This window comes from Barbus barbus (genome assembly GCF_936440315.1).
Source record: "Barbus barbus genome assembly, chromosome: 35".
Lineage (NCBI taxonomy): Eukaryota > Metazoa > Chordata > Actinopteri > Cypriniformes > Cyprinidae > Barbus > Barbus barbus.
In genome coordinates, this window is record NC_136763.1 from 727,501 (window position 1) to 754,276 (window position 26,776).

Genomic DNA, 26,776 nt, shown 5'->3' on the forward strand with positions numbered 1-26,776 from the left:
CTGAATTGTAAGATAAAAAAAGTCACAATTATTTAAAATGAAAGAAAACGGAATTCTGAGGAGAAAAGTCAGAATTGTGAGATATAAACAAAATTGTGAGATAAAAATTCATAATTTCGAGAATAAAAGTGAGAGTTTCAAAATAAAAACAATTGTGTGATGCAAGCTTAGAATTACTAGGCTAGATATAAACAGAATTGTGTGATAACGTCTCAATTTTGAGGGAAAAAGTCAGAATTGCAAGATATAAACAGAATTGAGAGATTTCAACTTAGAATTATAAGACAAATTTACAATTTTAAAAAAAGAAAGAAGTCCATCTTGCGAAATGTAAACTCGGAATTCAGAGAGAAAAAAAGTCTGAATTGCGAGATAAAAACTCAGAAATCTGATTTCCCCCCCCCCCTCAAACAATTTTGAGAAGAAACTATTTGTGAGATAAAATGTTGCAATTACCTTTTTTATTTAAATTCCACGGCAAAAACTTCAAAAAACATGTGCTTCTTTAGAAAGAATAAGGACGTACCAAAGAAGGGCACACAGGGGGGGTTGATGGACCTGAGTTTAGCCAGATATTTCTTATAATGATCTTCACTGAGTTCATGAGCTTCCTCCAGAATCTTCCTCTGTCTGCTCGGGATTTGCTAAAATAAAATCACATGCAGTACAAGTTACACGCTGAACTGTGACAGCTCTAGTACTAGTGAAGAGCAACTACTCCAACAGTACTACTTTAACACATGCAGAGCTCATATAAACGCACTCACCTCGAAGGTGTGGTCGAGTCTGTAGACGGGCGATGAGTTCATGGCGCTCACCACCTCCAGAACGCCATTGAAGTTATTGAGCTCCTGAAAGACCTGCAGGATCTCAATGATGCGTGATATGATGGCCACACGCTCCTCCACGTTCTCCGTTTCTACGATGCACCTGAGAAACACGAGAAAGCTTTAGAAACCAACCCACGTGTGAGTGATACGGTTCTGAATTAAACACACGAGAGCGTACTTCTCGAACCACAGCGTGAGGTTGGTGGTGTGGCGGATCATTCGCAGCAGGTTTGGGGAATTGATCTCCTTGTCTTCTTTAGTCCAAACGCTGCCCACCAGCTCTGACGGCTGAACCGCCCTACAGAAGGTCAAAGTTCACAGTTTCATTCATTTTCTGTGTAAAACTGCTCTTAGAACAGTAGTTCCATCTCAAAAGGATGCTTTAGACACTAATGCAATTAATACATATTCAATACCTAAGCAAGACACTAGGAGAATATGGTGTAGATATCACCATGCTTCCACAGCTGATTAATCACAGTACATTAGGACTCTTGTTTTTAGTGCTGTCAAACGATTAACTGCATCCAAAATAAAAGTTTTTGTTTGCATTATATGTGTGTACTGTGTATATTTATTATGTATATATAAATACACACACACACAGTATATATTTTGAAAATATTTACATGTATTTACATGCCTATATTTATATTCATGTAATTTATATTATAAATAAATTTAATATCTAAAAATAACTTATTTCTCTGAAATATATAAATGCATGTGTATATTTATATATACATAATAAATATACACAGTACACACACATATTACGTAAACAAAAACTTGTATTTTGGATGCAATTAATCGTGATTAATCATTTGACAGCACTAATTGTTTTATGTAATAAGTTCCCGGAAAAGTTATGTATTATATGCCATAATTTGCATACATTAAATAAATCTAAAAATTGTAAAAAGCCAGGTTCAAAATTCTTGTTTGATTTTGCTGACATATTAGAGTTAAAGGTTTTTACAGAGGGGATTTTGGATTTCTCTTTTTATCACTCCATAAATCAGAAAATACTGTGACCAGCTAGACGAAACATGCATTTTCAACGTGTTAAATGAAATGTTATAAAAACTCAGGAAAATTATATATCAACAATCCCCACAGTAAAAACCTTCAGAATATAGATAGGAATAAAACTGTAAAGTTTGGTGTATGTAAGTGCTGCTAAAGTGGAGAAAAAACTCCTTAAAGACGTGGATTGAGATTGAAATTTACATACGCAAACAGATGAAGTGCAATAAACACTTAAATGTGTATTTTGGATGTTTGTCTGTCCACTAGTCTGAAAGACGACAAGTTATGGAAGCAAAATAGACAAAAATCACAAAATTGACCATTGTCAAAAAACTGGTTTTGTTTGTTGTGTCTCGTCTTATTACACTATCTATTTGCATCTGTAGATTTAAATTCTAATCTATATTTTTAAAGAGTTTTTTCTCCACTTCAGCAGCACTTACTTACACCAAACTTAGCAGTTTTATTCCTATCTATATTATGAAGGTTTTTACTGAGGGGATTTTGGATTTCTCTTTTTATCACCCCATAAATCAGAAAATACTGTCAACAGACAGAAAACAAGTTTTAAGACTAAAATATAAAAAAGAAAACTCAGGAAAATTATATATTCACAAACCCCTCAGTAAAAATCTTCAGAATATAGATAGGAATAAAACTGCTAAGTTTGGTGTCTGTAAGTGCTGCTGAAGTGGAGAAAACTTTTTGAAGAAAAAGCCTTTAAAGGCATGTATTACAGTAGTCAACATTTGAAGTGGATTAAAAAAGTTCATCAAAGTTGTCCTAAGACAAGAACGCATTTTGGTTTTAGGTTTTAGGACAACTTCAATGAAAGGTTTTGATCCACTTCAAATGTGTAGATGGATGTTTTCAATCTAAATCTACAAATTACCAGTCCATGAAAAAAATATGGTTTTGCCTTAACTCATGAAAGAGCTAGAAAACAAATACAAGCTCCACTCATGATGGTAGACGTCTATTGTAATTGTACTGTAACATGTTTCCTGTTCGTTCAGAAATATTGAGAGTGTGGAAACTGACACACCAAAATGAAGTGAAAATCACTCAGAATGCTCCTTTAGTCAGGGCCGAGGTGTTCTGAGTATGCGACTTGGTTCAGTGTTTTGGGAGACGAGGGCAAAGAACGGCCTCATGGGAAACGGAGCTGAGGTGGTGACCTTGGGTACGACGCTCACTGCCTGTTCCCACAGAGGTGAAGGGAAGTGTGTGTGTGTGTCACAGCTGGACTCTCTATTGTGTTAAACTGCCCCATTTTCTGAGCAAACAGTTGTCAACGGAGCAGAAAATAAAAATACAAACAGGAAATCCAGCCTTTTCCCTTATAAAGAAAAAACAATAACAAAAAAATACTAAACAAACAAAAAACAAACAGAAATGAACGTTTAGACCTGTGCATTTCTTAATTTTGACTTCAAGTACTTGACTTATAAATCGTGAGCAGCATAAAGCTATGTAACATGATCAATTTACGGATACTTGATCAGTTTAATTCATCATGGATGAATAAAAGTATCGATTTATTTAAAAAAAATTAAAAGATTTAAAACAAGGCCAAACAATTATTGCTACACTCAAAAAATATTTAGCCCTAAATATAAGATTTATGTATCTAAACACTATATAAGCTTTTCATGCATTTGGATTACACAGCTTTAACATAAGCAAACTAATACACTTAATGTGATGCATATTTGTCAGTCAAAAAAAATGTTTATTAAGAACATTTCGATTTAATTTAAATAATCATATTTTCAAAATACATTTATTTAAATTGCTTAGCATCAGCAAAAATCTGTTCATTGGGAAAACAATTACATTTATTCAGTTTAAAAGTATAAACTTGGTAAAATATGATTATGTGGAACAAGCAATATTCAATGAAATCAAATGTATGAGACTGACTTAAACTGGATTTATTGACAAAAAATATTAAATCTTGTTTGTGTATATTTTAAAACACATTCAGTTTATTAGTACCATTACAGAAATCTGACCTGTGTAATTATGCATGACTGTAATACAAAATAACCAGTTTTATATGTTTACGTAAACATCTTTATATATAAATGCATTGAAAATATGATTATTTAAATGAAATCAAATGGATAAATAGTTAATAATAAACTATACAATGTGCAGAAACATGTTATCTTCATGTATGACTGACAAATATGCATCACATTAAGTATGCATACTTTGCCAGTTGTTGTTTACGTTCAAACTGTATTTTCCAAATGGATGGAAGTTTTATATGCAATTCAAATACATAAATCTTAAACCTAAATATTTTTTGAGTGGAGTGTATTGGTGTGTGTGGGATCATTTCATGAACATTTTATGGGGCATTTGTGGTCGCCGTCAGCTTATATGGAAATGAGCAGCATGAACATTCAGCTAAATATCGCCACTAAAGAAAAACAGGGTTGGATTGAAATGAGGGCGAGTCAACGGCGAAAAGAGTTCAGAGGTCACAGGCTGAGGGTCGCACCTGTAGAAGTCGGACTCCAGCAGCGTGAGCTGTCGGGCGATCTCGATGGGGTGAAGGGTCATGAGGTCAAACTGATCCGTCTGTCCTGCTTTACACAGGTGCCACTCGATGGACGGCGGCGAGCTCTCGAACGTGATGTTGTGACTGGGGCCGTTGGCTTGAGCCTGTTTCTTCCTCTGGATGATCTTGGTGATGGACTCCACCCACTTTCTCATGGCCTTACCTGCGCACAGGTGACAGGACTGATGTTAGAGACAGAGCTGAGATCAGATTTATGCAGAAGAGCTCCTGTAACCAGCCACCACCCACAGTGAAATCTCATTGGTTTAAAATCCAGTGCTTCATTTTCCCTTGCAGAAATAATGATGGACAGAAAACTTATGGGAATACGGTTACATCATGCCTGGTTAGGAAACTCAGACATTTGTTTTATTTTCTCACAAATTTCATGTTTTCCGTTTTTATTTTTCTCGATTCCGTTTAATGGTGTGCATTTCTAATCAATTTAATTCATATTTATTATATTTAATTAAATTTTTTCAGCAGATGTTTGAAATTTTCTGGATTCCATTTTTACGGTTTAACTGAAATTTTAACCAAAAAGGATGTCTAATCAATTGAATTCATAAAACTTTTACAATTTGCTATTTTAACAATAACAGTTCCCTAAGAAATGTCCCATTTTTGTTGCTAAATGGTGCTAATCAAATTGATACATAAAACTTAAACAATTTAAAATAATTAGTGCTGTCAATCAATAAAAACAAATTCATTAAATCGCACATTTTTTATGAAATTAATTGCGATTAATTATAAACATATATTGCAATAACTTCACATTCAACCTTCAAATGAATTTACAAATAACATAGACAGTACATTTTTTGAATATTTGTTTAATGCCATCTTTTTTATGACTGAAGGCCAGTACTGATACCAATAACACTGATGTCTCTATAAAAAAAATTTTCCCCTAATATTTAACCATTAACTATAGCCATTCAACATAACAGTATAATTGAGAGCTATCAAATTTTAACATTAGACTTTAAAAAATAACATCTAATTTAAGTGAACTTAAAACAATCTTCACATAAATCCATTTTAATAAATGTCATATTTACCTGTGCCCTTCAGCAGAAATATACAGAAATTGAATAAAGCTATCAAATTACATTCTAAATATAGATGAACCCCTTAAAGAAATAAAAGTTATTGATTTCCACTTTTTCCTTTGATGAACAGTCATCACAGCAGCTGGTTATTAGGTTGTTTTGGCTGCTGTTTCTTTAAGAGCTGCTGCTGCTGAACGTGACACGGATCTGACACACATCGCATTTCTCTCAACTCTCTTTATCTTTTCTGATTCACTTCAGGTCTTAAAGTCTCTATTAATGAGCTGATGAGTTGAATCGAGTGTGTTAGATGAGGGAGACAGTGCTGGGCTGCTCCAGGACAGTTTGGAAAACCATTTCAGAGACATGTTCTTAAATGTGACTTGTATAAAATATATTCCAAGCACGCACAGTTTTAAGGCAGCTTCAATCACCTTTTTGGTAACTTCATGACTTAACTGACCACGACATTGCATGCTCTTAGTTTATTTCACTCTTTGATATGAAATGATTCAGGCTACAGAGCGCAGTGTTCAGAGTACAGCTCTACTTTGTATTTATTCATCTAAATTTTGCCAAATTCTGTGACATTCTCCATTATAGAGTAAATATATTTTTATGACTGGAAGGCCCTACACATTAGAGCCCTGCACGGGCCTCAGATTTAGGCTCTAGCCTGGCCCTGGCCCGAGACACTCAGGCCCTAGCCCGGCCCACGTCCGACAGATTATCAGAATTACCGGCCCGAGTCCGACCCGAGCCCGTCTTTTTTTCCCCCTTCTTCTAATATAAAATAAGGAGAAACCCAAAACAGGCCCGATGCCCGGCCCGCCACTGAACTATGACGTGGAAATTGGCCCGAAGCCCGGCCCTAGAGGCGTAAAAAAGTCGGGGCCCGTCGGGCCCGGGCAGAAGTGCAGGGCTCTACTACACATATTTTGAAAACATTTCGATGGTTTTATCATCTTTGATGATGATGGAGATCAGTAGGTTTGTGTTCGTACCTCTGACCATGCCGATAAACTCCTCCAGCCGCCGCAGCAACTGAGCATCTCTCTCAAAGTCATAGAAATGATGCTCGACCCAGTGCCTGCACACATTCAACACCCTGCAGACACACAGATACACATGAGAGACCGCTGTATCAGACAGTACTGCTGTATGTGTGTGAGAGAGTGAGTGTGTGTCTCAGTGTGCGTGTGTGAGTGAGTGTCTCAGTGTGTGTGTGTGTGTGTGTGTGTGTGTGTGTGTGTGAGTGAGTGACTCAGTGAGTGAGTGTGCGTGTGTCTCTCTCAGTGTGTGTGTGTGTGTGTGTGAGTGAGTGAGTGTGCGTGTGTCTCTCTCAGTGTGTGTGTGTGTGTGTGTGTGTGTGTGTGTGTCTCTCTCAGTGTGTGTGTGTGTGTATGTGTGAGTGACTCAGTGAGTGAGTGTGCGTGTGTGTCTCAGTGTGTGTGTGTGTGTGTCTCTCTCAGTGTGTGTGTGTGTGTATGTGTCAGTGTGAGAGCGTGTCTCAGTGTGTGTGTGTGTGTGTGTCAGTGTGAGAGTATGTGTCTCTCAGTGTGCACGCGTGTGTGTCTCTCAGTGTGTGTGTGTGTATGTGTCAGTGTGAGAGCGTGTCTCAGTGTGTGTGTGTGTGTGTGTGTGTGTGTGTGTGTGTGAGTGAGTGAGTGAGTGAGTGACTCAGTGAGTGAGTGTGCGTGTGTGTGTGAGTGAGTGAGTGAGTGAGTGAGTGTGCGTGTGTGTCTCAGTGTGTGTGTGTGTGTGTCTCTCAGTGTGTGTGTGTATGTGTCAGTGTGAGAGCGTGTCTCAGTGTGTGTGTGTGTGTGTGTGTGTCAGTGTGAGAGCGTGTCTCAGTGTGTGTGTGTGTGTCAGTGTGAGAGTATGTGTCTCAGTGTGTACGCGTGTGTGTCTCTCAGTGTGAGAGTGTGTGTGTCTCTCAGTGTGTGTGTGTGTGTGTGTGTGTGTGTGTGTGTGTGTCTCTCAGTGCGTGTGAGTGTGTGTGTGTCTCAGTGTGCGTGTATGTATGTGTGTGTGACAGAATAAGTGTGTGTCTCAGTGTGTGTGTGTCTCTCAGTGTGAGTGTGTACCTGAGCTGTACCGGCTGAACGAATTCTTTGCGGAAGCGTTTGAGTTCTGCGCTCAGCGGCTGGTCTCCGTTCTCCATGGCCATCTGATCCGCTTCTGTGGGTTTGGGCTCAGGAATTTCAAACCTGGAACGCAAACGCAGACTGTATGGAGCGATGTTTCCATGGATATGACAATAACTTCACAGTGTGAGTAAAGATCATCATCACGACCAACAGAAAACCTATAAATAAACAGCTGATTATGGCTGAGCTGTTTTACAATAATATTTTTTAAACAAAAAGAAGCTATAAATGATCACATTACAGTGAAAAGAAACTAAACACACTTAAAACTATTTATGCATCATTAGGATTAACAAAATCTTAACTGAAAAAAGGCAAATAATAAAAATAATAAACAGTGCATTGAATAGGCTAGGCCATTAGCAGTCTGACCTCTCCACGAGCAGATCCAGCAGCTCCTGAGGTTTACAGAACGATCGGTACGTGGTCAGAAACGTCCTGACGAAATTAGGATCTGAGAAACAAAAAAGATCAAAAACATTGTTTAACAAAAACTGCTTGATTATCAAACTATTTCCTTCTGTCCACTGTGCAAATCAAACATAGCCCTGCAGAAGGTGAAAAATTACTCATTTCCAAATTTAAAGTCGATTTTATGTCCGCTTATATATTAAAACAAACAAGCAAACAAAAAAAACACAAAGTCCAGAGACCAGGTTATTATAGTGAAGTATAACCACAAACTAAAACCATACAAAAAGCATTTTTTGAAATAAAATAAATGAAAATAAAAACAAACATTTTTATTTCAGTTAGTTTCCAAGATTTTATGCACTGAAATAAAACAAATAAAAACTACACAGGCATATTCAAAAACAACAAAAACTAATAAAAATGAAAACAGCACATGACAAAAACTTTAAAATTAACAGGAAAGCAGAAAATATATTCATATTCAAATATTCTTAAAATTACTATCAATAGTATTTCAGTCATACTAAAATAACAGTGGATCATTCATAACCATATTGTGGTGGTAATGGAGTAATGAGAAATGTTGGTGCTTAAATGTGATCAAAAGTATGTAAATTAAGTTTTTAGGAATATTAAAAAAAAAATTCATGATGAAAATATAATTTCCCCTGATTTTCCCACACATTCAGCCATAAAGCTGTTTTCAGATGGCTCTCATTGAGTTTAAACACATAATCAATAGCTCATCATTCAACGTTTTCATACAGTGAGTCGTCAGAGCCGATCTCAGGCCTGTATGTGTGTGTGTGTGTGTGTGTGTATGTATGTGTATGTGTGTGTGTGTGTGTGTGTGTGTGTGTGTGTGTGTGTGTGTGTGTGTGTGTGTGTGTGTGTGTGTGTGTGTATGTGTGTGTGTGGAGCAGAGCATGATGGATCTGTTCTGTTCTAACCGACGCAAACAATAGAAGCTCAACTCCAAACAATCAGCCTGGAATTATTCTAGCCAGGAAACAGACACTCGGCTCTGACGCACAAGACACACACACACACACACACACACACACACACACTTAAAATAGATCCAGGACTGCTGGATTCTGACTCTAGAGTCTGGGACAGAGAGAACGCTCTCTCTCTCTCACACACACACACTCATTAACGTGAGGGTCACTCACTAACGATCATTAACCCTCATCCACACCCTAAACGATCCGCAGCGCTGTGTGTGACACAGGACACACCTTTTTCCCCTCACACACACAGTTTTCCTCCGAGCGTCTGTTTCCTGTGCCTTATTAGAAACCGTGGCTGCTGGAGCGTCCCGTGTAAAGCGGCTCTATATTTACCCCGACCCTCTGCGGGAGGAAGTGTACTCGGGTGAGCGGAGCAAGAAAACGCCCATCAGAGGAACGCAGAGGGACACCAGGCCATCACTCTTCACACCATCACCAACACACAGCAGATCTACAGACCGTCTACAGCTGATGTTAGGAGCAGTAAACATTTTACACTGACATTTTTATGGCAATGAAAACACCCCTCATTACCATAATGCAATAAAAACAAAGTCATTATTGTTATTATAATATAGTCATTTTTAGCTTTTTTGGTTTAAAAACATTAGTGTAACAATTAATAAAATTAAATTAATAATAAAATCAACATACATATATATATATGAAAGTGAAAAAAAGAAAGTGACGTGACATACAGCCAAGTTTGGTGACCCATACTCGGAATTCGTGCTCTGCATTTAACCCATCCAACGTGCACACACACACACACACACACACACACACACACACACACACACACACACACACACACACACACACACACACAGCAGTGAACACACACACACACACAGCAGTGAACACACACACACAGCAGTGAACACACACACACAGCAGTGAACACACACACACACACACACACAGCAGTGAACACACACACACACGCAGCGAACACACACGCAGCAGTGCACACACACGCAGCAGTGCACACACACACACACACACACACACACACACACACACACACACACACAGCAGTGAACACACACGCACACCGTGAACACACACACAGCAGTGAACACACACACACACACACACACACACACAGTGAACACACACCCGGAGCAGTGGGCAGCCATTTATGCTGCAGCGCCCGGGGAGCAGTTGTGGGTTCGGTGTCTTGCTCAAGGGCGCCTCAGTCGTGGTATTGAGGGTGGAGAGAGCGCTGGACATTCACTCCCCCCACCTACAATCCTCACTCACTCTCACACACTCACTCTCACACACACACTCACTCTCACACACTCACTCTCACACACTCACTCTCACACACACACACACTCACTCTCACACACACACACACTCACTCTCACACACACACACACACACACACACACTCACTCTCACACACACACACACACACACACACTCACAGGAAGGACACTGCACAGATAACACAGCTGAACTTGTTCTATAATAGTGCGTGTTTTTCTCTCTTATCAGATGTAGTTGTGTTATATCGGCACTAAAACAAAGCAGGTCACCGTGCTGTGATCTGTGACGTGAAGCAGACGAGTGTTTACAGACGCTGAGGAACGGGATCTTCAGCGCTCTGCGCTCACTGTGCTGCTGTTGTTGAGACTGGAGGTTGTGAAATACATCAGTAATGCGTATTAGCGCTGGCTGGTAAAAATACATCAGAACAACACAAAACCAGACCAGTGCGCTTGTTTGGGTCAAACGGAGTCTGGATCATCTGTTTGGACTCCATCACGGTCCACAATCATAATCAAAACCACCAGGACTATTCCTGCTGTTGGTGATTTACTGGATCAGGATTACGGATCAGGACTTCTAAAAATATTTTCACTCACAATTTCTGACCGACAAAATATTTTAGAACATGACATAACTAGTAAAATGTTCATTCATTATGAAAATAGTCACGTTCCTTTGAGATTTTGTCAATGTAATGACTTTTCCAGCTCAAATAGCTGCTGAAGAGGTGAAATTTTTTGTTGTTTTGGCAGTAATACTTTACAAGCTCTCATTTGCTAAGATTAGTTAATGCATTACTTAACATGAACTAACTATGAGCAATACATTTTTACAGCACTTAATAACCTTTGTTAATGTTAGTCAATAATAAAACAATTGTTCATGTCAGCTCACACCGCATTAACTATTGAGACCATATAAAAATTGCCATTACTTAAAGTAAAATAAACCTTAACTGAAATAAAATGTAAAAAAAAAAAAAAAGCTTTTATTTCAGCTAGGCTGAAATAATATTTCCAAGACAACACCTCTCATTTTAATTTAGTTTAATCTGTTGTACTGAAATAACTCAAATGGAAATAATTGTTGCGTTTCTGTCATTTTTAGTATTTAAAATAATAAAAATGACAGATTATAAAAATATATCATTTACAATAGTCTCTCAATTATACTAAAAATAACACTGTAAAAGATTATCATTATGATGATTATCATCATTCATATATTCAGACGTATTATTAAATGTATAAATTAACATTAAATTTAATAAATGCTGCATTGTTCAAGTATTGTGCATTGTTTTTGAAAGAAGTCTCTTCTGCTCACCAAGGCTGTGTTAATTTGATCAAATACAGTAAAAATTTTGAAATATTATTATAGTTTAAAACATTATACAATTTTAAAAATGATAGTTTATAGCTGTTTTCTATGTGACTATCTGTTAAACTAATTTATTCCTGTGATGCGCAGCTGTATTTTCAGCATCATTTCTCCAGTCTTCAGTGTCACGTGATCTTCAGAAATCACTATTCACTCACCAGCGTACATGTGGAAGGTCAGCCGCTCGATGAGCTTCAGCACCGTTCCGGCTTTGATGATGGGAATGCCGGATTTGGACTGGACGTTCTCCTCGAACACGACGTTCTCCTCGGAGTCGGGCTGGGCGAAGCGGTACACCTCGGCCCCGGGGAGCCTCATCTGTTCCTCCTTCTCCTCCTGCAGCATGGCCGTGTCCAGCATGCGCTCCAGCGTGGAGCGGTACTGCAGCGAGATCAGCGCCGCCATCCAGCCGTTCTTCTCCTCCGCCGATTTAGCAGAGAACACCACGCTGTTCCCATCCTTCAGGATGATCTCGAAGGCGTGCCGGTACTCGCCCTCCTTATCGTCCTTGTCGTTGATCTGGACCTGTTGAAGAACACGTGAACATCACCTACAGCTGGCATTGTGCCACATTTTTATTATAAATTAAGGAATCACAGTTTTGAAAAAAAATATCATCAAATGTTACAATTACAATGTGAAAAATGATGAATTTAACGGTAAAAGACTATAAAAATGCTACAGTCAAAATCTGTTAAATGCTTAATGGTAAGTTCCCCTTCTATTTACGGTGAAAAACTGTTTTTGACATCACATGTAATTTTACAGTAGTATACCGTTTCTGGAAGTGGAAAAAGAATGTATAATTTACAGTGAATAACCAGAATTCCCTGCATTACATTTCAAATTCTTTTCAAAGTCTTTTTGTTGACAAATAATTCCGGCAACCACAGCTGCTGGTTTTTTACCGTAAATTTTATGGATTTTTTTTCCAGTGTAGGGCTGTTGAGTCTTACACTGATGAACATGATGCAGGATGGCTGACTGGATGAACGAATCCACAGTTTTGAATGAATCAAATGAGTGAATGATTCAATGACTCATTCATAAAAAGAGCCCCTTGCTTCCTTTCTGAATGAATCAGCTGTTTGAACGGATTGGCTGAATTAATGATTCAATTAATCACTTTCTGGCGCTTTTAGTTTCATATTTACGGTTTTATTTAATTTTTTTATTATTTCAATATTCAATAAAAAAAACAAACACATTATATCAATGTTGAATCAAAGTATTTCTGAAGCTACTTTTTGTAATATCTATTCAATGCTTTTCTCATCTAACACAATAATGACTTATTGTCATTATTGGGAGTATTTTCTCAGCCAAAATTTATGTGTGACTAATTTGTGATTAATTTGATTAATTAATCAGCATATTATGTAATTAATTAGATTACAATTTTTAATTGCTTGACAAGTCTTGAAAAGGTCAAATAATCACAATAACAATATAACAATAAATTTACGATTAAAATATTTTAACGCAGTTATCGCACTGGCCCCGCCCCCAGACCTGTATGTCATCTTACATTTCATACAGGTGATTGCTGACAAATATGATGCAGGGCAACAACTCCATAAATGCAGTTATGGCATAAATTCAAGATATTGAGGCAAAAAAATGCCCCTGTATGAGTTTTTGTCTCATATTTATATCACATAATAAGCGATATCACACGAGCAGGGAGAGCAGTATTACACGAGCGCTGTTTTTGTCCCAAACATCACAAAAATACTGAGATGTTTCTCAAAGTATCTTTTTATTTTTCATAGTTTATGTTAGGCCGTTGTAGCCTAAATGTTTGTGTAATAAATTATGTTGAATCAAATAAAATATTTATTTCTAAAACAACTATTTGTAATGTTTATTTGATACTTTCTCATTTAACACAATAATGGCTTTAAATAATCTTTTGTGGGTAATTTCACAGACAAATTTAATTAGCGATTAATTAGATTAATTAATTTGATTATTAGCCCTAATTCTGATAAAAAAAAATTGTGGTTGTATTTCTTGCCCACCTTCCTCATGAAGAACTTCTCCTTGAGCCGGTACTCGGCGGCGCTGGCTCCTGGCAAACGCGGCTGGCCGTGGTTGGACTTGCAGCAGATCATGAGGCCGTCGAACAGGAAGATGTGGCGCTCGTGTTTGGCGCCGACCCGCGTGAGTGTCCCCTCCATGATGAACTCGTTACAGCACTGGCCGATGTCTTTGCCCTCCCAGCCGTCGATGTTCCTCTGGATCTCATTCATCTTCTTGATGGCCAGATGTTTGCCCTTCATCTGCTGACTGTAGAAGCGGCACGCCGACTCGCTGAGAGACACGACACAGACGACCATCAGGAGACAACGCCAGAAAAACAGGGCTGGGCTGACTATACTATCATGATTCAATCATTTTGATGAGCTGATACTGAATCTGAAACGCTTTTTTCAGTTGATTCCTCTAAACTTTATTTGAAGTGCCTGTAATAAATCACAATAAGTTACTTTTGATATGAAACAAAGTCTCAGTTTTCAAATTCTGTCAGTTTCATCACTAAATTCACTCACTAAATACGTTTTTGTGGCTCTTTATCATGTGCTGTCGCTGATCATCTCTTCCTCTTTACTACTAGTTACAGCAGCAAATAAACATGAATGAACATCAGAATCAGAACAACTTACTGAAATCAATCATGAATTATGTAATCAATCAATCAGTGATTCAACCACAGAAAGACATCAATAACACAGCATGAAGAACATCAATAGAACAGCTTTCGATTTAAAAACCATAAACTCGATATTCAGCTAGAAAAATAACTTCACAGAGGAGCATTTTGATAAATATATGCACTATATTACATATTCATTATACAGTCAGGTCCATATATATTTGGACGCAGGCACAATTTTTTTATTTTAGCTGCTGACCAAAACATATCCAAGTTACAGCATAATGAATATATATATATTACAGTATAATATATATAATGAATATGGGCTTAAAGTGCAGACTCTGAGCTTTAATTTGAGGGTATTCTCATCACAATTGGAGGAAAGGTTAAAGAATTGCAGCTCTTTAATATATACCTCCCCTTTTTTCAAGGAAACATAAATAATTGGACAATTGACTCAAAAGCTGTTTCATGGACAGATGTGGGCTATTCCTTCGTTATTTCTATATCAATTAAGCAGGTAAAAAGCCTGGAGATGACTGTATTTGGAAGCTGTTGCTGTGAACCACATCATGCGGTCGAAGGAGCTCTTCATACAAGAGAAACAGACCATTGTTAGGCTTCAAGAACAAAACAGATCCATCAGAGAGAGAGAGCAGGAACATTAGGAGCCAAATCAACAGTTTGGTACATTCTGAGAAAACAAGACCGCTCTGGTGAACTCAGAAACATAGAAAGACCTGGACGTCCACGGAGGACAACAGTGATGATGATCGGAGAATCCTCTCCATGGTGAAGAAAAACCCTTTCACAACATCCAGCCAAGAGAAGAACACTCTCCAGGAGACAGACGTGTCTACAATCAAGAGAAGACTTCACCAGAGCAAATACAGAGGCTTCACCACAAGATAGATTAGACATCTAGAAAAGCCAGAGCACTTCTGGAAAAGCGTTCTCTGGACGCTGAAATTAAGATCAACCTGCACCAGAATGACGGGAAGAAGAAAGTCTGAAGTCAGCTGCAGTAAAGACCTGGAGAAGCATCAGAAAGAAGAAACCCAGTCTCTGCTGATGTCCATGAGTTCAGACTTAAGACCGTCATCGCCTGCATTAGTTGATTACATTTATTTGTCCAATTACATTTGAGCCCCTGAAAATGGGGGCACCGTGTATAAAAATGGTTGTAATTCCTTAACATTTTATGTTATACTTTAGTTCAACCCTTGAATTAAAGCTTAAAGTCTGCACTTCAATTTCATCTTAATTGTTTCATTTTAATTCTATTCTGGTGGCATACAGAGCCAAAATTATGAACATTGTGTGAGTGTCCAAATATAAATGGATCTAAGTGTATTTTTACTCAACCTGTTAATCAGGTTTTCATTTTTTAATTGTGTGTTTGAATAAATTAGTTTTTATTACATGCACTGTTTAAACGTTTATATTTTAACAAAAAATTGGAGTAGAAACAATTGTTATTAAAAGTTGACTTAAAGTTGCAATACAAATGTTTGTACACAACAGTTTTTACTTGAGCGTTGATTATTATTTTGAAAAAACTATTTAATAGTTGAATTTAATAGTTAATTTTAACCATTAATATTAAATGTCTCAACTGACAGCTTTTTATTTTTAGCATAACTGAAATACTATTATTAATATTTTTGTTTGAAGTTTTTTTCTTCTATTTTTATTCGTTTATTTTATTTTAAGTCACAAAAATTTTGTCTTCTTTTTTAATGATTTTAGTTAACTATAATAACCCTGAATGGTTGTTTCCCTTCAGAAAAATTGACAATATATTTCCAAATCAATCATTATGAAATCATATCAGAATCAAATCAAGAGCTTCTGAATCAGAATCAAACTGATTAGTGAAAATCTGTCAATACCCAGCCATACAAAAATAAAGAGCTATTATGAGAGTAAAGCTGGAGTAAACAGTATGATCACTGGAGAGGATGAGGAAGGAAGGGGAGATGAATCTGCTCTTACTGAGGACTAAACCAAGTCCTGGAGGTTCCTCACCATTACCAAACTTTACATAACCAGTGTACAGTGTCCAATCAGCTTTAAGATCAACAGCCCTCCAGGACCTGAAAGAGACACGCTTCTACACCATCAGATTGACGCTCAGATGTTCTTAGTAGGAGGAGGAGTCTGATTGCCTCTGGTGTTACAAATCACAGGACGAGAGCGAAGGAGGAACTGCTTAAAGACATCTTACTTCTGAGTGTGTTTGTGGATACGCTGAGAGCGCAGACTGTCCCTCCTCATGACAGCGTCTCACTGAAGAGCGCCACACGCTGGAGCAGAGCCACACTGCACTGTTACACTAGTGTTACACCATTACCCTCATCTCACACACACAGGCACACACACACACACACATATACACACACACGCGCACACACACTCTCTCTCTCTCTCTCACACACACACACACACACACAGGCGCGCACACACACACACACACACACACACACACAGGCGCACACACACACAGACGCGCACGCATATACACACACACAGACTCATCCAGCATTAAGATGTTTTTAACTAAAATACATTGAGTCCATAATCCATAATAACGCTTCCTCCAGTGAAAAAGTGTTCTGGTGTGAATCAGGAGAGAAATCTGCAGATCAAGCAGCGTTTACAAGACAAAACAGCTCTAAACAAATATGTGGCTGGATTTTGATGAGAGAGACAACAGGAGATGCACTTTTTCACTGGAGGAAGAGTTATTATGGACTCATATTTTAGTTAAAAGCGTCTTAATGCTGGATGTGTTTCAGCTTTAGTCTTCTCCAGATGTTAACTGATGGACTGGAGTGGTGTGGATTATTGTGATGTTTTTATCAGCTGTTTGGACTCTTATTCTGACGGCACCCATTCACTGCAGACCATCCATTGCTGAGACACTGATGCAGAGACACATTTCTACAAACCTGCTGAAGAAACAAACTCATCCTGATCTCTGATGAACTGAGGGTGAGCACATTTCCAGCTAATTATTTATTTTTGATCGAACTATTATTTTAATACAGAATCAAACACGACTGTAACTGTAATCGTTTCCTTCACAAGAGCGTCTGATCAACAAAACTAAGAGCTGGTTTACACTGAGATCACTCGACTCTAAAACTAAACGCAACAGTGGAAAAATCAAGAGTAATGACTTCTCAAGCAATCCAGTTGAATTAAATCAACTTTTCAACAACATGACTGACTTAAAAACATAAATCATCTCAGACGCTCACGATCATCACAGCTCACAGTGGATTCTTTGTTCTGGTCTAATCGAGTTCATAACTCCACAAACAGCGTGAAAGTGACGAGGAACACACACGTACCGTAAGATCACCCATCCTTTCCACATACATGAACGCATAAAACCACAGAAACACCAGCCACGGCACAAAACCAGCAGAAACCAGGTCAGATCCTCATGATTCCTTCAGAGAGCGAGCGAGTGACTAAGGGCCGCTTTCCTCTCTCTCTCTCTCTCTCTCTCTGAGAACAATACCAGCCGGGACGCCCAAACCTGACGCAACAGACCTCCACCGCTATTTGAGGGTCAGAGGGAAACACATGAGGGCTGATGGGTGGAGACCCGTGTGTGTGTGCGTGTGTGAGTGAGTGTGTGTGTGCGTGTGAGAAACACTCATCACATGTATGTTTATGATACGGACGGGACACAATGGCCAGCCAATAACTAACTATAACAGTTTTTAATCTTAACAACATGTTAACAAATGTTATGTCATTTGAATTATATTTAAGTACTATCACAATTATTCAGTCATATACATTTCCTTTATTTGCAAAAATTATATAAAAAAATTGTATATAAAACTGTAAAAAAATAAAAAGAATAAAAATTTTAAATAAATAAATAATAAATCAAATAAAATAAATAAATAAATAGTTAAACTTGCATTATAGTATAACCAGCTATATATAAAAACAATACAAGTCTATGCAATGTCCACATTTAGCGAGCCAAGTAAACATGTGAGTGTGTGTGTTTAGTGCATAAGTGTGTGTATAAGTGTGTGTGTGTGTATAAGTGTGTGTGTGTGTGTGTGTGTGTGTGTACCTGAGGCGTCTCTTGGCGAGGCTCTTTGAGCAGATTCGCTCCATGCTGCTCTGCAGGTTCAGTAGGGCTGTAATGGCCTGTTTCAAACACTCTTTATCCTCCTCATCCTCACTCTTCTCCTCCAGTTGCTGCAGAGGAGCAGACAGACAGTCAGCAGACAGAGATGAGAAATATTTGGACTCATCTGACAATGCTTTAGTCAGGGTTTCCCAAACTGGGGTTCAGCAGATGATGATAAAAACTAATAATAAATTAACCACAAAAATGTCAAATTCAAATAAATATTTATTTATAATAATTTATTAAATAAAATTAAATAAAAATTTTAAATTTACATTTTGTACAAATTAAAAGCAGTCAAAAAACTAAAAATGAATAAAATCCAAAAATGTAAAAAATGAATTTTAAAATATTAAGTGAATTAAAATAAAACACTAATGACATAATAAAAACATGAAATAAAAAATTATAATAATTTAAGAAATAATAAAACACTGAAATCAAATAATAACAATGTAAAATTAAAATAAATAATTTTAGAGTACAATCTAAATAAGACACTTATTTAAAATGTGTTAAATAAAACATAATATATAAATAAATTGTAATTAAATGTGAATCAAAATAAAACACATACTAAAAAAAGTTTTTTTTTAATTAAAATAAAATCCAAATAAAATATTTACTACAAATTATTGACATCAATAAAAAATTAAAATAAATATTTAATTTAAAAATAAACCCAAACAACATAACACACTTAGTACAATTAATTAAATCCTAAATATGCTAATTAAAACAATGTTAAAGTGAACATGCGAATGTGTTGTTAAACGATTGAAACTTCTGTGGGGGTCTGTAATGGACTGAACGAATGCAAGGCAGGAATCCTGTCATATCTCGTCAGCTCGTGTTTGCAAACAGATATTTCTGATTTCTGTACAGGCATTACAGCGGCAGAGATTTGCTGCTTTCTGCTCCATAAATCCCTCAGAAAGAATCCAGAAAAGCAGCTTAGGGCTGCTGGGAACGCTGGAGCTCTGGAAGAGGCACATGTTCAGATCCTTGTGACTCCAGACAGAACCACTGATCCCAGATCCATCGACACGAGTGAATGTAGGCCACACAACCAATCAATATAACAACACATAATCATCCAAACGTTCTGTCAGCCGAACCACTCTGAGCTCAAACATTCACTCGAAGCATTCCTCAGATTATAAAATCATGTTTAATAATTTAACAACACATTTGCATGTTCATGCTTCTCTAATGTCTGTTAAAGGATTTTAATGCATTTTAATGTGATTGGTTTTATTTTAAAGTTAGTTATTAATTTTAATTTGACATTTTTATGATTTAATTATTATCTTTTCATCAATTTATAAACCCCAGATTGGGAAACGGCAGAGTAGGGTCTGAAAAGAGCTCATGCTGTAAATTTAGTTAAATAGAATCTATTGTTAAAAAAAAGAAGAAAAAAAGTGCACCTCCAAAATTGTTTATAAACATTAATGAGCTATTGTTAATTCAAATAAAAAAATTAAAAATAAAATAATGAATTATAAATTACATTATTATTCATTTAAAAAGTAATTAAATGATTACTATTATTATTTATACAAATAAAATAAATAAAAAGTTACTATATTTATTTATTATAAGTTATAATATTATAATTAAACCCTGCAGCAATGTTTGAAAAGTGTTCATGCGCTAAACGTTTTGAAATGTAGAAATTAAAAATAGAATAGTTAAAGTGCACCTCCAAGCTTTTTTATAAACGCATACATGTGTTATTCAATCAAATAAAACAAATTAATTACAAATTAAAATAAAAATGCAATATAAATTATTAATATTATTATTAAATATAATGCAATTAAATGATGACTATAATTATTTATTATTTATTAAAAAACAAAACATTTATTATAAATGATAACATCAATATTAAACCCTGCATCAGGGTTTGAAAAGTGTTGATGCTCTGAATTTAGAAATGTAAAATATGTTTGAAATAATCTGGTTAAAGTGTCTAGAGGTGAACAGGAGTAGCGCAGCTCTAAAGCTATCGTTTATAAAGATCTGAACGTGCTTTATTAGTTTTCCTATGTCCTGTACGTTTGGAAACGATTCATTTGGCATCATTTGGTTTCAGAAGTTATGTACGAGTCAGTGAGGTGCATTGTGGGAAGCTGATCGGTGCTGATGACACTCGCCTTTAAAATCTCGAAGTAATGCAGATAGTGGTAGACGGGCGTGAGGAGTAACCGCGGTAAAACATACTGCACCGCCTCTTTGAAGCCTTCACAGATGGACTGAAACACAAACATCTCACTGGATTATTATGATTAATGGCTAAATGAATGTTTGGAAACTACAGCAAAAGATAGAAAAAAACTATTTTTAGCTGCTGAAAATACTAGTGTTCTAATCATTTTGGCCTCCACTGTGTGTGTTCATATCTCCAGTGCGTCTGTGACCTCTGACCTGCAGGTAGATGGCCGCTCCGGGTTTGGACAGCTGACTCAGGAAGTGGTCGTGGAAGCCGCTGCGCAGGATATCCTGTGCGTACGTCTCGTAGGGGTCAAAGGCCAGCTCCTGAAAATGGCCCACACCTCAGAGTTAATGGACGACAGGAAAAACAAGCGGCTCGAGCGCCACACACACACAGAGCGACACACTTCAATCATCACACACTACACTAACTCCAAAAACACAACACACTAACACAAATCCATCTTACTAGTGCTGAGCGATACAGCTTCAAAATACATAAATACATCAGTTATAATAACAATTACTTTTACGAATGTTACAAATTAATATTTAAAAAGAAAATATAATATTGTTATTAAATAAAATATATACATTAATTAAATTATTATTATTAATAATTAACCAAATTATAAAAAAATAGCATTACTATTCAATAAAATATTAAATGATTAAATAATTATTAAAAATATTTTTTATTAATATTAAAAATTATGTTATTGTTAAATAACAAATAAAGTGTAATAATAATAAAAATATTATTAAATTAAAATAATTATTAAAGTTATTATAAGAACTTATTGAAGTTATTATAACTTCAATTATTAAAGTTGTTATAAATTTTAATATCTATATTAATTTAAAAAATCATTAATTAATTAATTTTCATGTTTAGGTCTGACTGCAGTGACTGCACTTTGCCAAAAATACTTGATTTCATATAGCGATGTCTTTGTTGTACCTTTGAAACAATGCAATGAATTTATTTCATCATTTGGAGATATGTATGTGAGCGTCTGACCTCGGCGAGGTCCTCGAAGCAGCTGCCCACCAGCGGGTGAGGACTGCCCTCGTCGGTCATCTCCACCGTGTCCTCGATCAGCCCCAACAGCTTCACCGTCACCTCATGGATGTCCACGATCCGGCTGAAGATGTTCTCCACGTCCTACAGCAACAGAGCAGACCAGCCAATATACCTTGTGCTGATTCTGAGTGGCTCAATAGTGCGATATGCAGTATCATTGCAATCAATCAATCAATCAATCAATCAATCAATCAATCAATCAATCAATCAATATATATATATATATATATATATATATATATATATATATATATATATATATATATATATATATATATATATATATATATATATATATATATATATATACACACACACACACTCTCCAGCCACTTTATTAGGTGCACCTGTTCAATTGCTTGGTAACACAAATTGCTAATCAGCCAATCACATGGCAGCAACTCGATGCATTTAGGCATCTAGATGTGGTGAAGATGACTTGCTGAAGTTCAAACCGAGCATCAGAATGGGGAAGAAAGGGGATTTAAGTGACTTTGAACGTGGAATGGTTGTTGGTGCCAGACGGGCTGGTCTGAATATTTCAAAAACTGCTGATCTACTGGGATTTTCACACACAACCATCTCTAGGGTTTACAGATAATGGTCCGAAAAAGAGAAAATATCCAGTGAGCGGCAGTTGTGTGGATGAAACGCCTTGTTGATGTCAGAGGTCAGAGGAGAATGGGCAGACTGGTTAGAGATGATAGAGTGGCAACAATAACTCAAATAACCACTTGTTACAACCAAGGTATGTAGAATACCATCTCTGAACACACAACACGTCGAACCCTGAAGCAGATGGGCTACAGCAGCAGAAGACCACACCGGGTGCCGCTCCTGTCAGCTAAGAACAGGAAACGGAGGCTACAATTCACACAGGCTCACCAAAACTGGACAATAGAAGATTGGAAGAACGTTGCCTGGTCTGATGAGTCTTGATTTCTGCTGCAACATTCAGATGGTAGGGTCAGAATTTGGCGTAAAGAACATGAAAGCATGGATCCATCCTGCCTTGTCTCAACGGTTCAGGCTGGTGGTGGTGGTGTAATGGTGTGGGGGATATTTTCTTGGCACACTTTAGGCCCCTTAGTACCAATTGAGCATCGTTTAAACGCCACGGCCTACCTGAGTATTGTTGCTGACCATGTCCATCCCTTTATGACTACAGTGTACCCATCTTCTGATGGCTACTTCAGCACGATAATGCACCATGTCACAAAGCTCAAATCATCTCAGACTGGTTTCTTGAACATGACAATGAGTTCACTGTACTAAAATGGCCTCCACAGTCACCAGATCTCAATCCAATAGAGCATCTTTGGGATGTGGTGGAACGGGAGATACAAAACCCCTCCCCTTCCGACAGTGCAGTCTGCTCTGATTGGCCAACTGGCACAGTGCATTGTGATTGGCCGACTCCACAAGCACAAGTCGGAAATGTAACGCCTCTTTCCATAACCACGAGCTTTAGCTTTCAAAATAAATGTAAAGAATATCTCTTTGGTTTTGAGACTTTAGTCTTTGCAACTTCAGGGATCTCTTCTATACACATTCAGCTTGTAACACTCCCAAGAGAAAGGACAACTTGAAATCGCATCATATGACCCCTTTAATTATTTTACCAAAATGCATGTTATTGTTTATTTAGTATTGACCATAATAAGATATTTCACATAAAAGATGTTTACATGTAGTCCACAAGAGAAAATAATAGTTGAATTTATAAAAATGACCCCGTTCAAAAGTTTACATCCCCTTGATTCTTAATACTGTGTTGTTAGCTGAATGATCCGCAGCTGTGTTTTTTTGTTTAGTGATAGTTGTTCATGAGTCCCGTGTTTGTCCTGAACAGTTAAACTGTCTGCTGTTCTTCAGAAAAATCCTTCAGCTCTCACAAATTCTTTGGTTATCCAGCATTTTTGTGTATTTGAACCCTTTCCAACAATGGCTGTGGGATGTAGCCAGGGGGTGAAAACTTTTGAATTTGAAGATAAGGGGAAATTTGACTTATTTTGTCTTCTAGGAAACATGTAAATATCTTCTGTAGCTTCTGAAGGGCAGTACTAAATAAAGAAATATAATATTTAGGCAAAATAAGAAAAATGTACTGATCTCCATTCTGTTCAAATGTTTTGATGCCCCGGATCTTAATGCATGGTTTTTCCTTCTGGAGCTTCAGTGAGCGTTTGAACCTTCTGTAATAGCTGCATATGAGTCCCTCAGTTGTTCTCAGTGTGGAAAGATGGATCTCAAGATCATACAGTCATTGTTGGAAAGGGTTCAAATGTTTAAATGAGCATCAATAACGCAGTATTGTGATATTGCGGTTATCGTGACAGCCCTAGAGCAGAGGAGTGAGGATGAGGAGCAGGACTCACGTGTGGGGAGAACAGCATGGTGTTGGAGGCGAAGGGCTCGCGGAAAACCTTGATGATGAGGTTCAGGTCGCGCAGATATTGACGCACCTCCGCCATGAAAGTCTTCACCAGGTCATAGTACATCTGCTCCTCAGCTGCAGATGGCTCCTCGTCCAGAGGAAACACGCTGATGTCCTCCTCCACCTGATGGAACATGTCCATCAGCACCTGCAAGCAAAGACATAGGGGCGGAGTCAGAGCTGGGCGTGGCCTGGGACAGAGCCGAGTCAGAGCAAGGCGAAGCAAATCTGGGAGGGGCATGAGACTGAGCTGGGCCTGAAACTGAGCTGGGCGGGGCCTGAGAGAACTGAGGGGAGTCAGAGCTGGGCGGTGCCTGAGACAGAGCTGGGTGGAGCCTAGGACAGAGCTGGGCGAAATACAATCAAAATAATAATTTTCAAAATAAAAGTTTTGAAAATGAAGAAATTAAGACAGCCATGAATATTATAATGTAATTTTAGAGTTGTTTTGTAAAATTAAATTATTATTTTTATTATTATTATAGTATTTTAATTAAATACTCATTTTTGTAAAATATATTACAATAGTATTTTTTCTTAGTTTAGTATTTTATATTTTACAATAATAATAAAAGTATGAATAAAAATGTGTATTACTAAAATGATTATTACTTTTTTATAAAAACACTTTCTATATTAAAATAATAATAAGTATTATTATTATTGTTGTTTTAATATTTGTTTTTTTTTTACAGTGAAATATTGCAATAATATTTCTTATTTAGTTTTTTTTATTTAGTAGTAGTAGTAGTAGTAATATTATTGTTATGTAAAATAAAAATGATTATATTATTTTCCTAAGTACACATTTTTTACAGTTAAATATTAAAATAGTAATATTTCATATTTTGGTTTTATTTCATTTTTTATTATATAGTAGTAATACAGTTATCAATCAAACATATTATTATATATTTAAATAAATATATAAAAGTATTTCAATTAAGTTTTAATTTAATTACATTTTTCCTGAATTGTTTTAATTAAAAAAGTATTATTATTATGATTTATTATTATTACTATTATATTTTTCTTAAATACTTGTTTTTACAGTGAAATATTACAGTCGTAGTATTTCTTTTTTTTTTTTGGTATTTTGTATTTATATTCAGTAATAGTAAAAATTATTGTTATTATTATTATTTTATAGCCATATTGATATTTAATCACAAAATGTTGGTCAAATGATGTTTCCACAAACAAGCACAGCAAACCTGGAGCTTTTTGTTCAAATAATGTTGATCAGAATGGTGCGTCCGTGCGTCCGGTTGGTCGTACCTTATCAGCACACATGGCCACAGTGATGTCCTGCTGCGAGATCTCATAGTGGCGAATGTTTCGCACATAGTTTCCGGCCAGCTTCAGTATATCGGCAGAGATGTACTCCAGAACCGCCACGATGTACACCGACACCTGATGATCGATCTTATAACCCAGAACCTCCTGCAGGAGAGACAGAGCCGTCAGTGTCACATGACCACACGCTCGCTTCATTCACAACAAACACAAGAACATCAGTGAAGTACACTACAGCCTGAGTGATGCTCATGTGTGGAGCCACCGCAGCGTCAGCACCCTCATCTGGACATCAACAGTAAAAACCACTCAACTAATACACTTACATCCATTTATATTTGGACACTCACACAATGTTCATAATTTTGGCTCTGTATGCCACCAGAATAGAATTAAAATGAAACAATCAAGATGAAATTGAAGTGCAGACTATAAGCTTTAATTCAAGGGTTGAACTAAAGTATAACACAAAATGTTTAGGAATTACAACCATTTTTATACACAGTCCCCCCACTTTCAGGGGCTCAAATGTAATTGGACAAATAAATGTAATCATAAATAATTTGCTGATTTTTTTGTTGAGAATGCTTTGCAGGCGATGACGGTCTTAAGTCTGAACTCATGGACATCAGCAGAGACTGGGTTTCTTCTTTCTGATGCTTCTCCAGGTCTTTACTGCAGCTGACTTCAGTTGTTGTGTGTTTGTGGCTCTTTCTGTCTTTAGTTTTGTCTTCAGGGAGTGAAATGCTGCTCAATCGGGTTGAGATCAGGAGATTGACTCAGACATTGCAGAATATTCCACTGTTTTACCTTCAGAAACTCCTGGGTTGCTTGTGCTGTATGTTTTGGGTCATTGTTCATTAGTTCTCTGAAGCGCCGCTGAATCAGCTTTGCTGTATTTGACTGAATCTGAGCAGAGAGTATATCTCGACACACTTCAGAATTGATCCGGCTGCTTCTGTCTTCTGTCTCATCTTCACTAAACAGCAGTAACCCAGAGCCACTGAAGCCATGCAGCTCATGATCACACTGCTCCATGATACTCAGATGATGCTGTGTGCTTCCATCATCAGCTGCTCCAAGCCTTCTCCAGACTGTTCTCTTCCCGTCATTCTGGTGCAGGTTGATCTTAATTTCAGCGTCCAAAGAACGCTTTTCCAGAAGTGCTCTGGCTTTTCCAGATGTCTAATCTATCTTGTG

At 37.0% G+C, this 26,776-nt stretch overlaps 1 protein-coding gene across 2 annotated transcripts in view; it reads right to left on the reverse strand.

Moving 5' to 3' along the window:
* Nucleotides 1-26,776, reverse strand: part of LOC306855242 (son of sevenless homolog 1-like) — a 73,884-nt gene that overhangs the window by 32,284 nt on the left and 14,824 nt on the right. For both annotated transcript variants that reach the window (XM_079393782.1, XM_079393781.1), the window contains exons 4-18: nucleotides 25,559-25,723; nucleotides 24,222-24,428; nucleotides 21,781-21,924; nucleotides 20,973-21,083; nucleotides 20,702-20,800; nucleotides 18,480-18,607; nucleotides 13,740-14,031; nucleotides 11,877-12,243; nucleotides 8,006-8,087; nucleotides 7,571-7,693; nucleotides 6,488-6,591; nucleotides 4,369-4,591; nucleotides 1,009-1,128; nucleotides 768-930; nucleotides 527-644 (exon numbers count right to left, since the gene is read on the reverse strand). In XM_079393782.1, coding sequence (XP_079249908.1) covers nucleotides 527-644; nucleotides 768-930; nucleotides 1,009-1,128; nucleotides 4,369-4,591; nucleotides 6,488-6,591; nucleotides 7,571-7,693; nucleotides 8,006-8,087; nucleotides 11,877-12,243; nucleotides 13,740-14,031; nucleotides 18,480-18,607; nucleotides 20,702-20,800; nucleotides 20,973-21,083; nucleotides 21,781-21,924; nucleotides 24,222-24,428; nucleotides 25,559-25,723 — 2,446 coding nt within the window. The remainder of the gene's footprint in view (nucleotides 1-526; nucleotides 645-767; nucleotides 931-1,008; nucleotides 1,129-4,368; nucleotides 4,592-6,487; nucleotides 6,592-7,570; nucleotides 7,694-8,005; nucleotides 8,088-11,876; nucleotides 12,244-13,739; nucleotides 14,032-18,479; nucleotides 18,608-20,701; nucleotides 20,801-20,972; nucleotides 21,084-21,780; nucleotides 21,925-24,221; nucleotides 24,429-25,558; nucleotides 25,724-26,776) is intronic.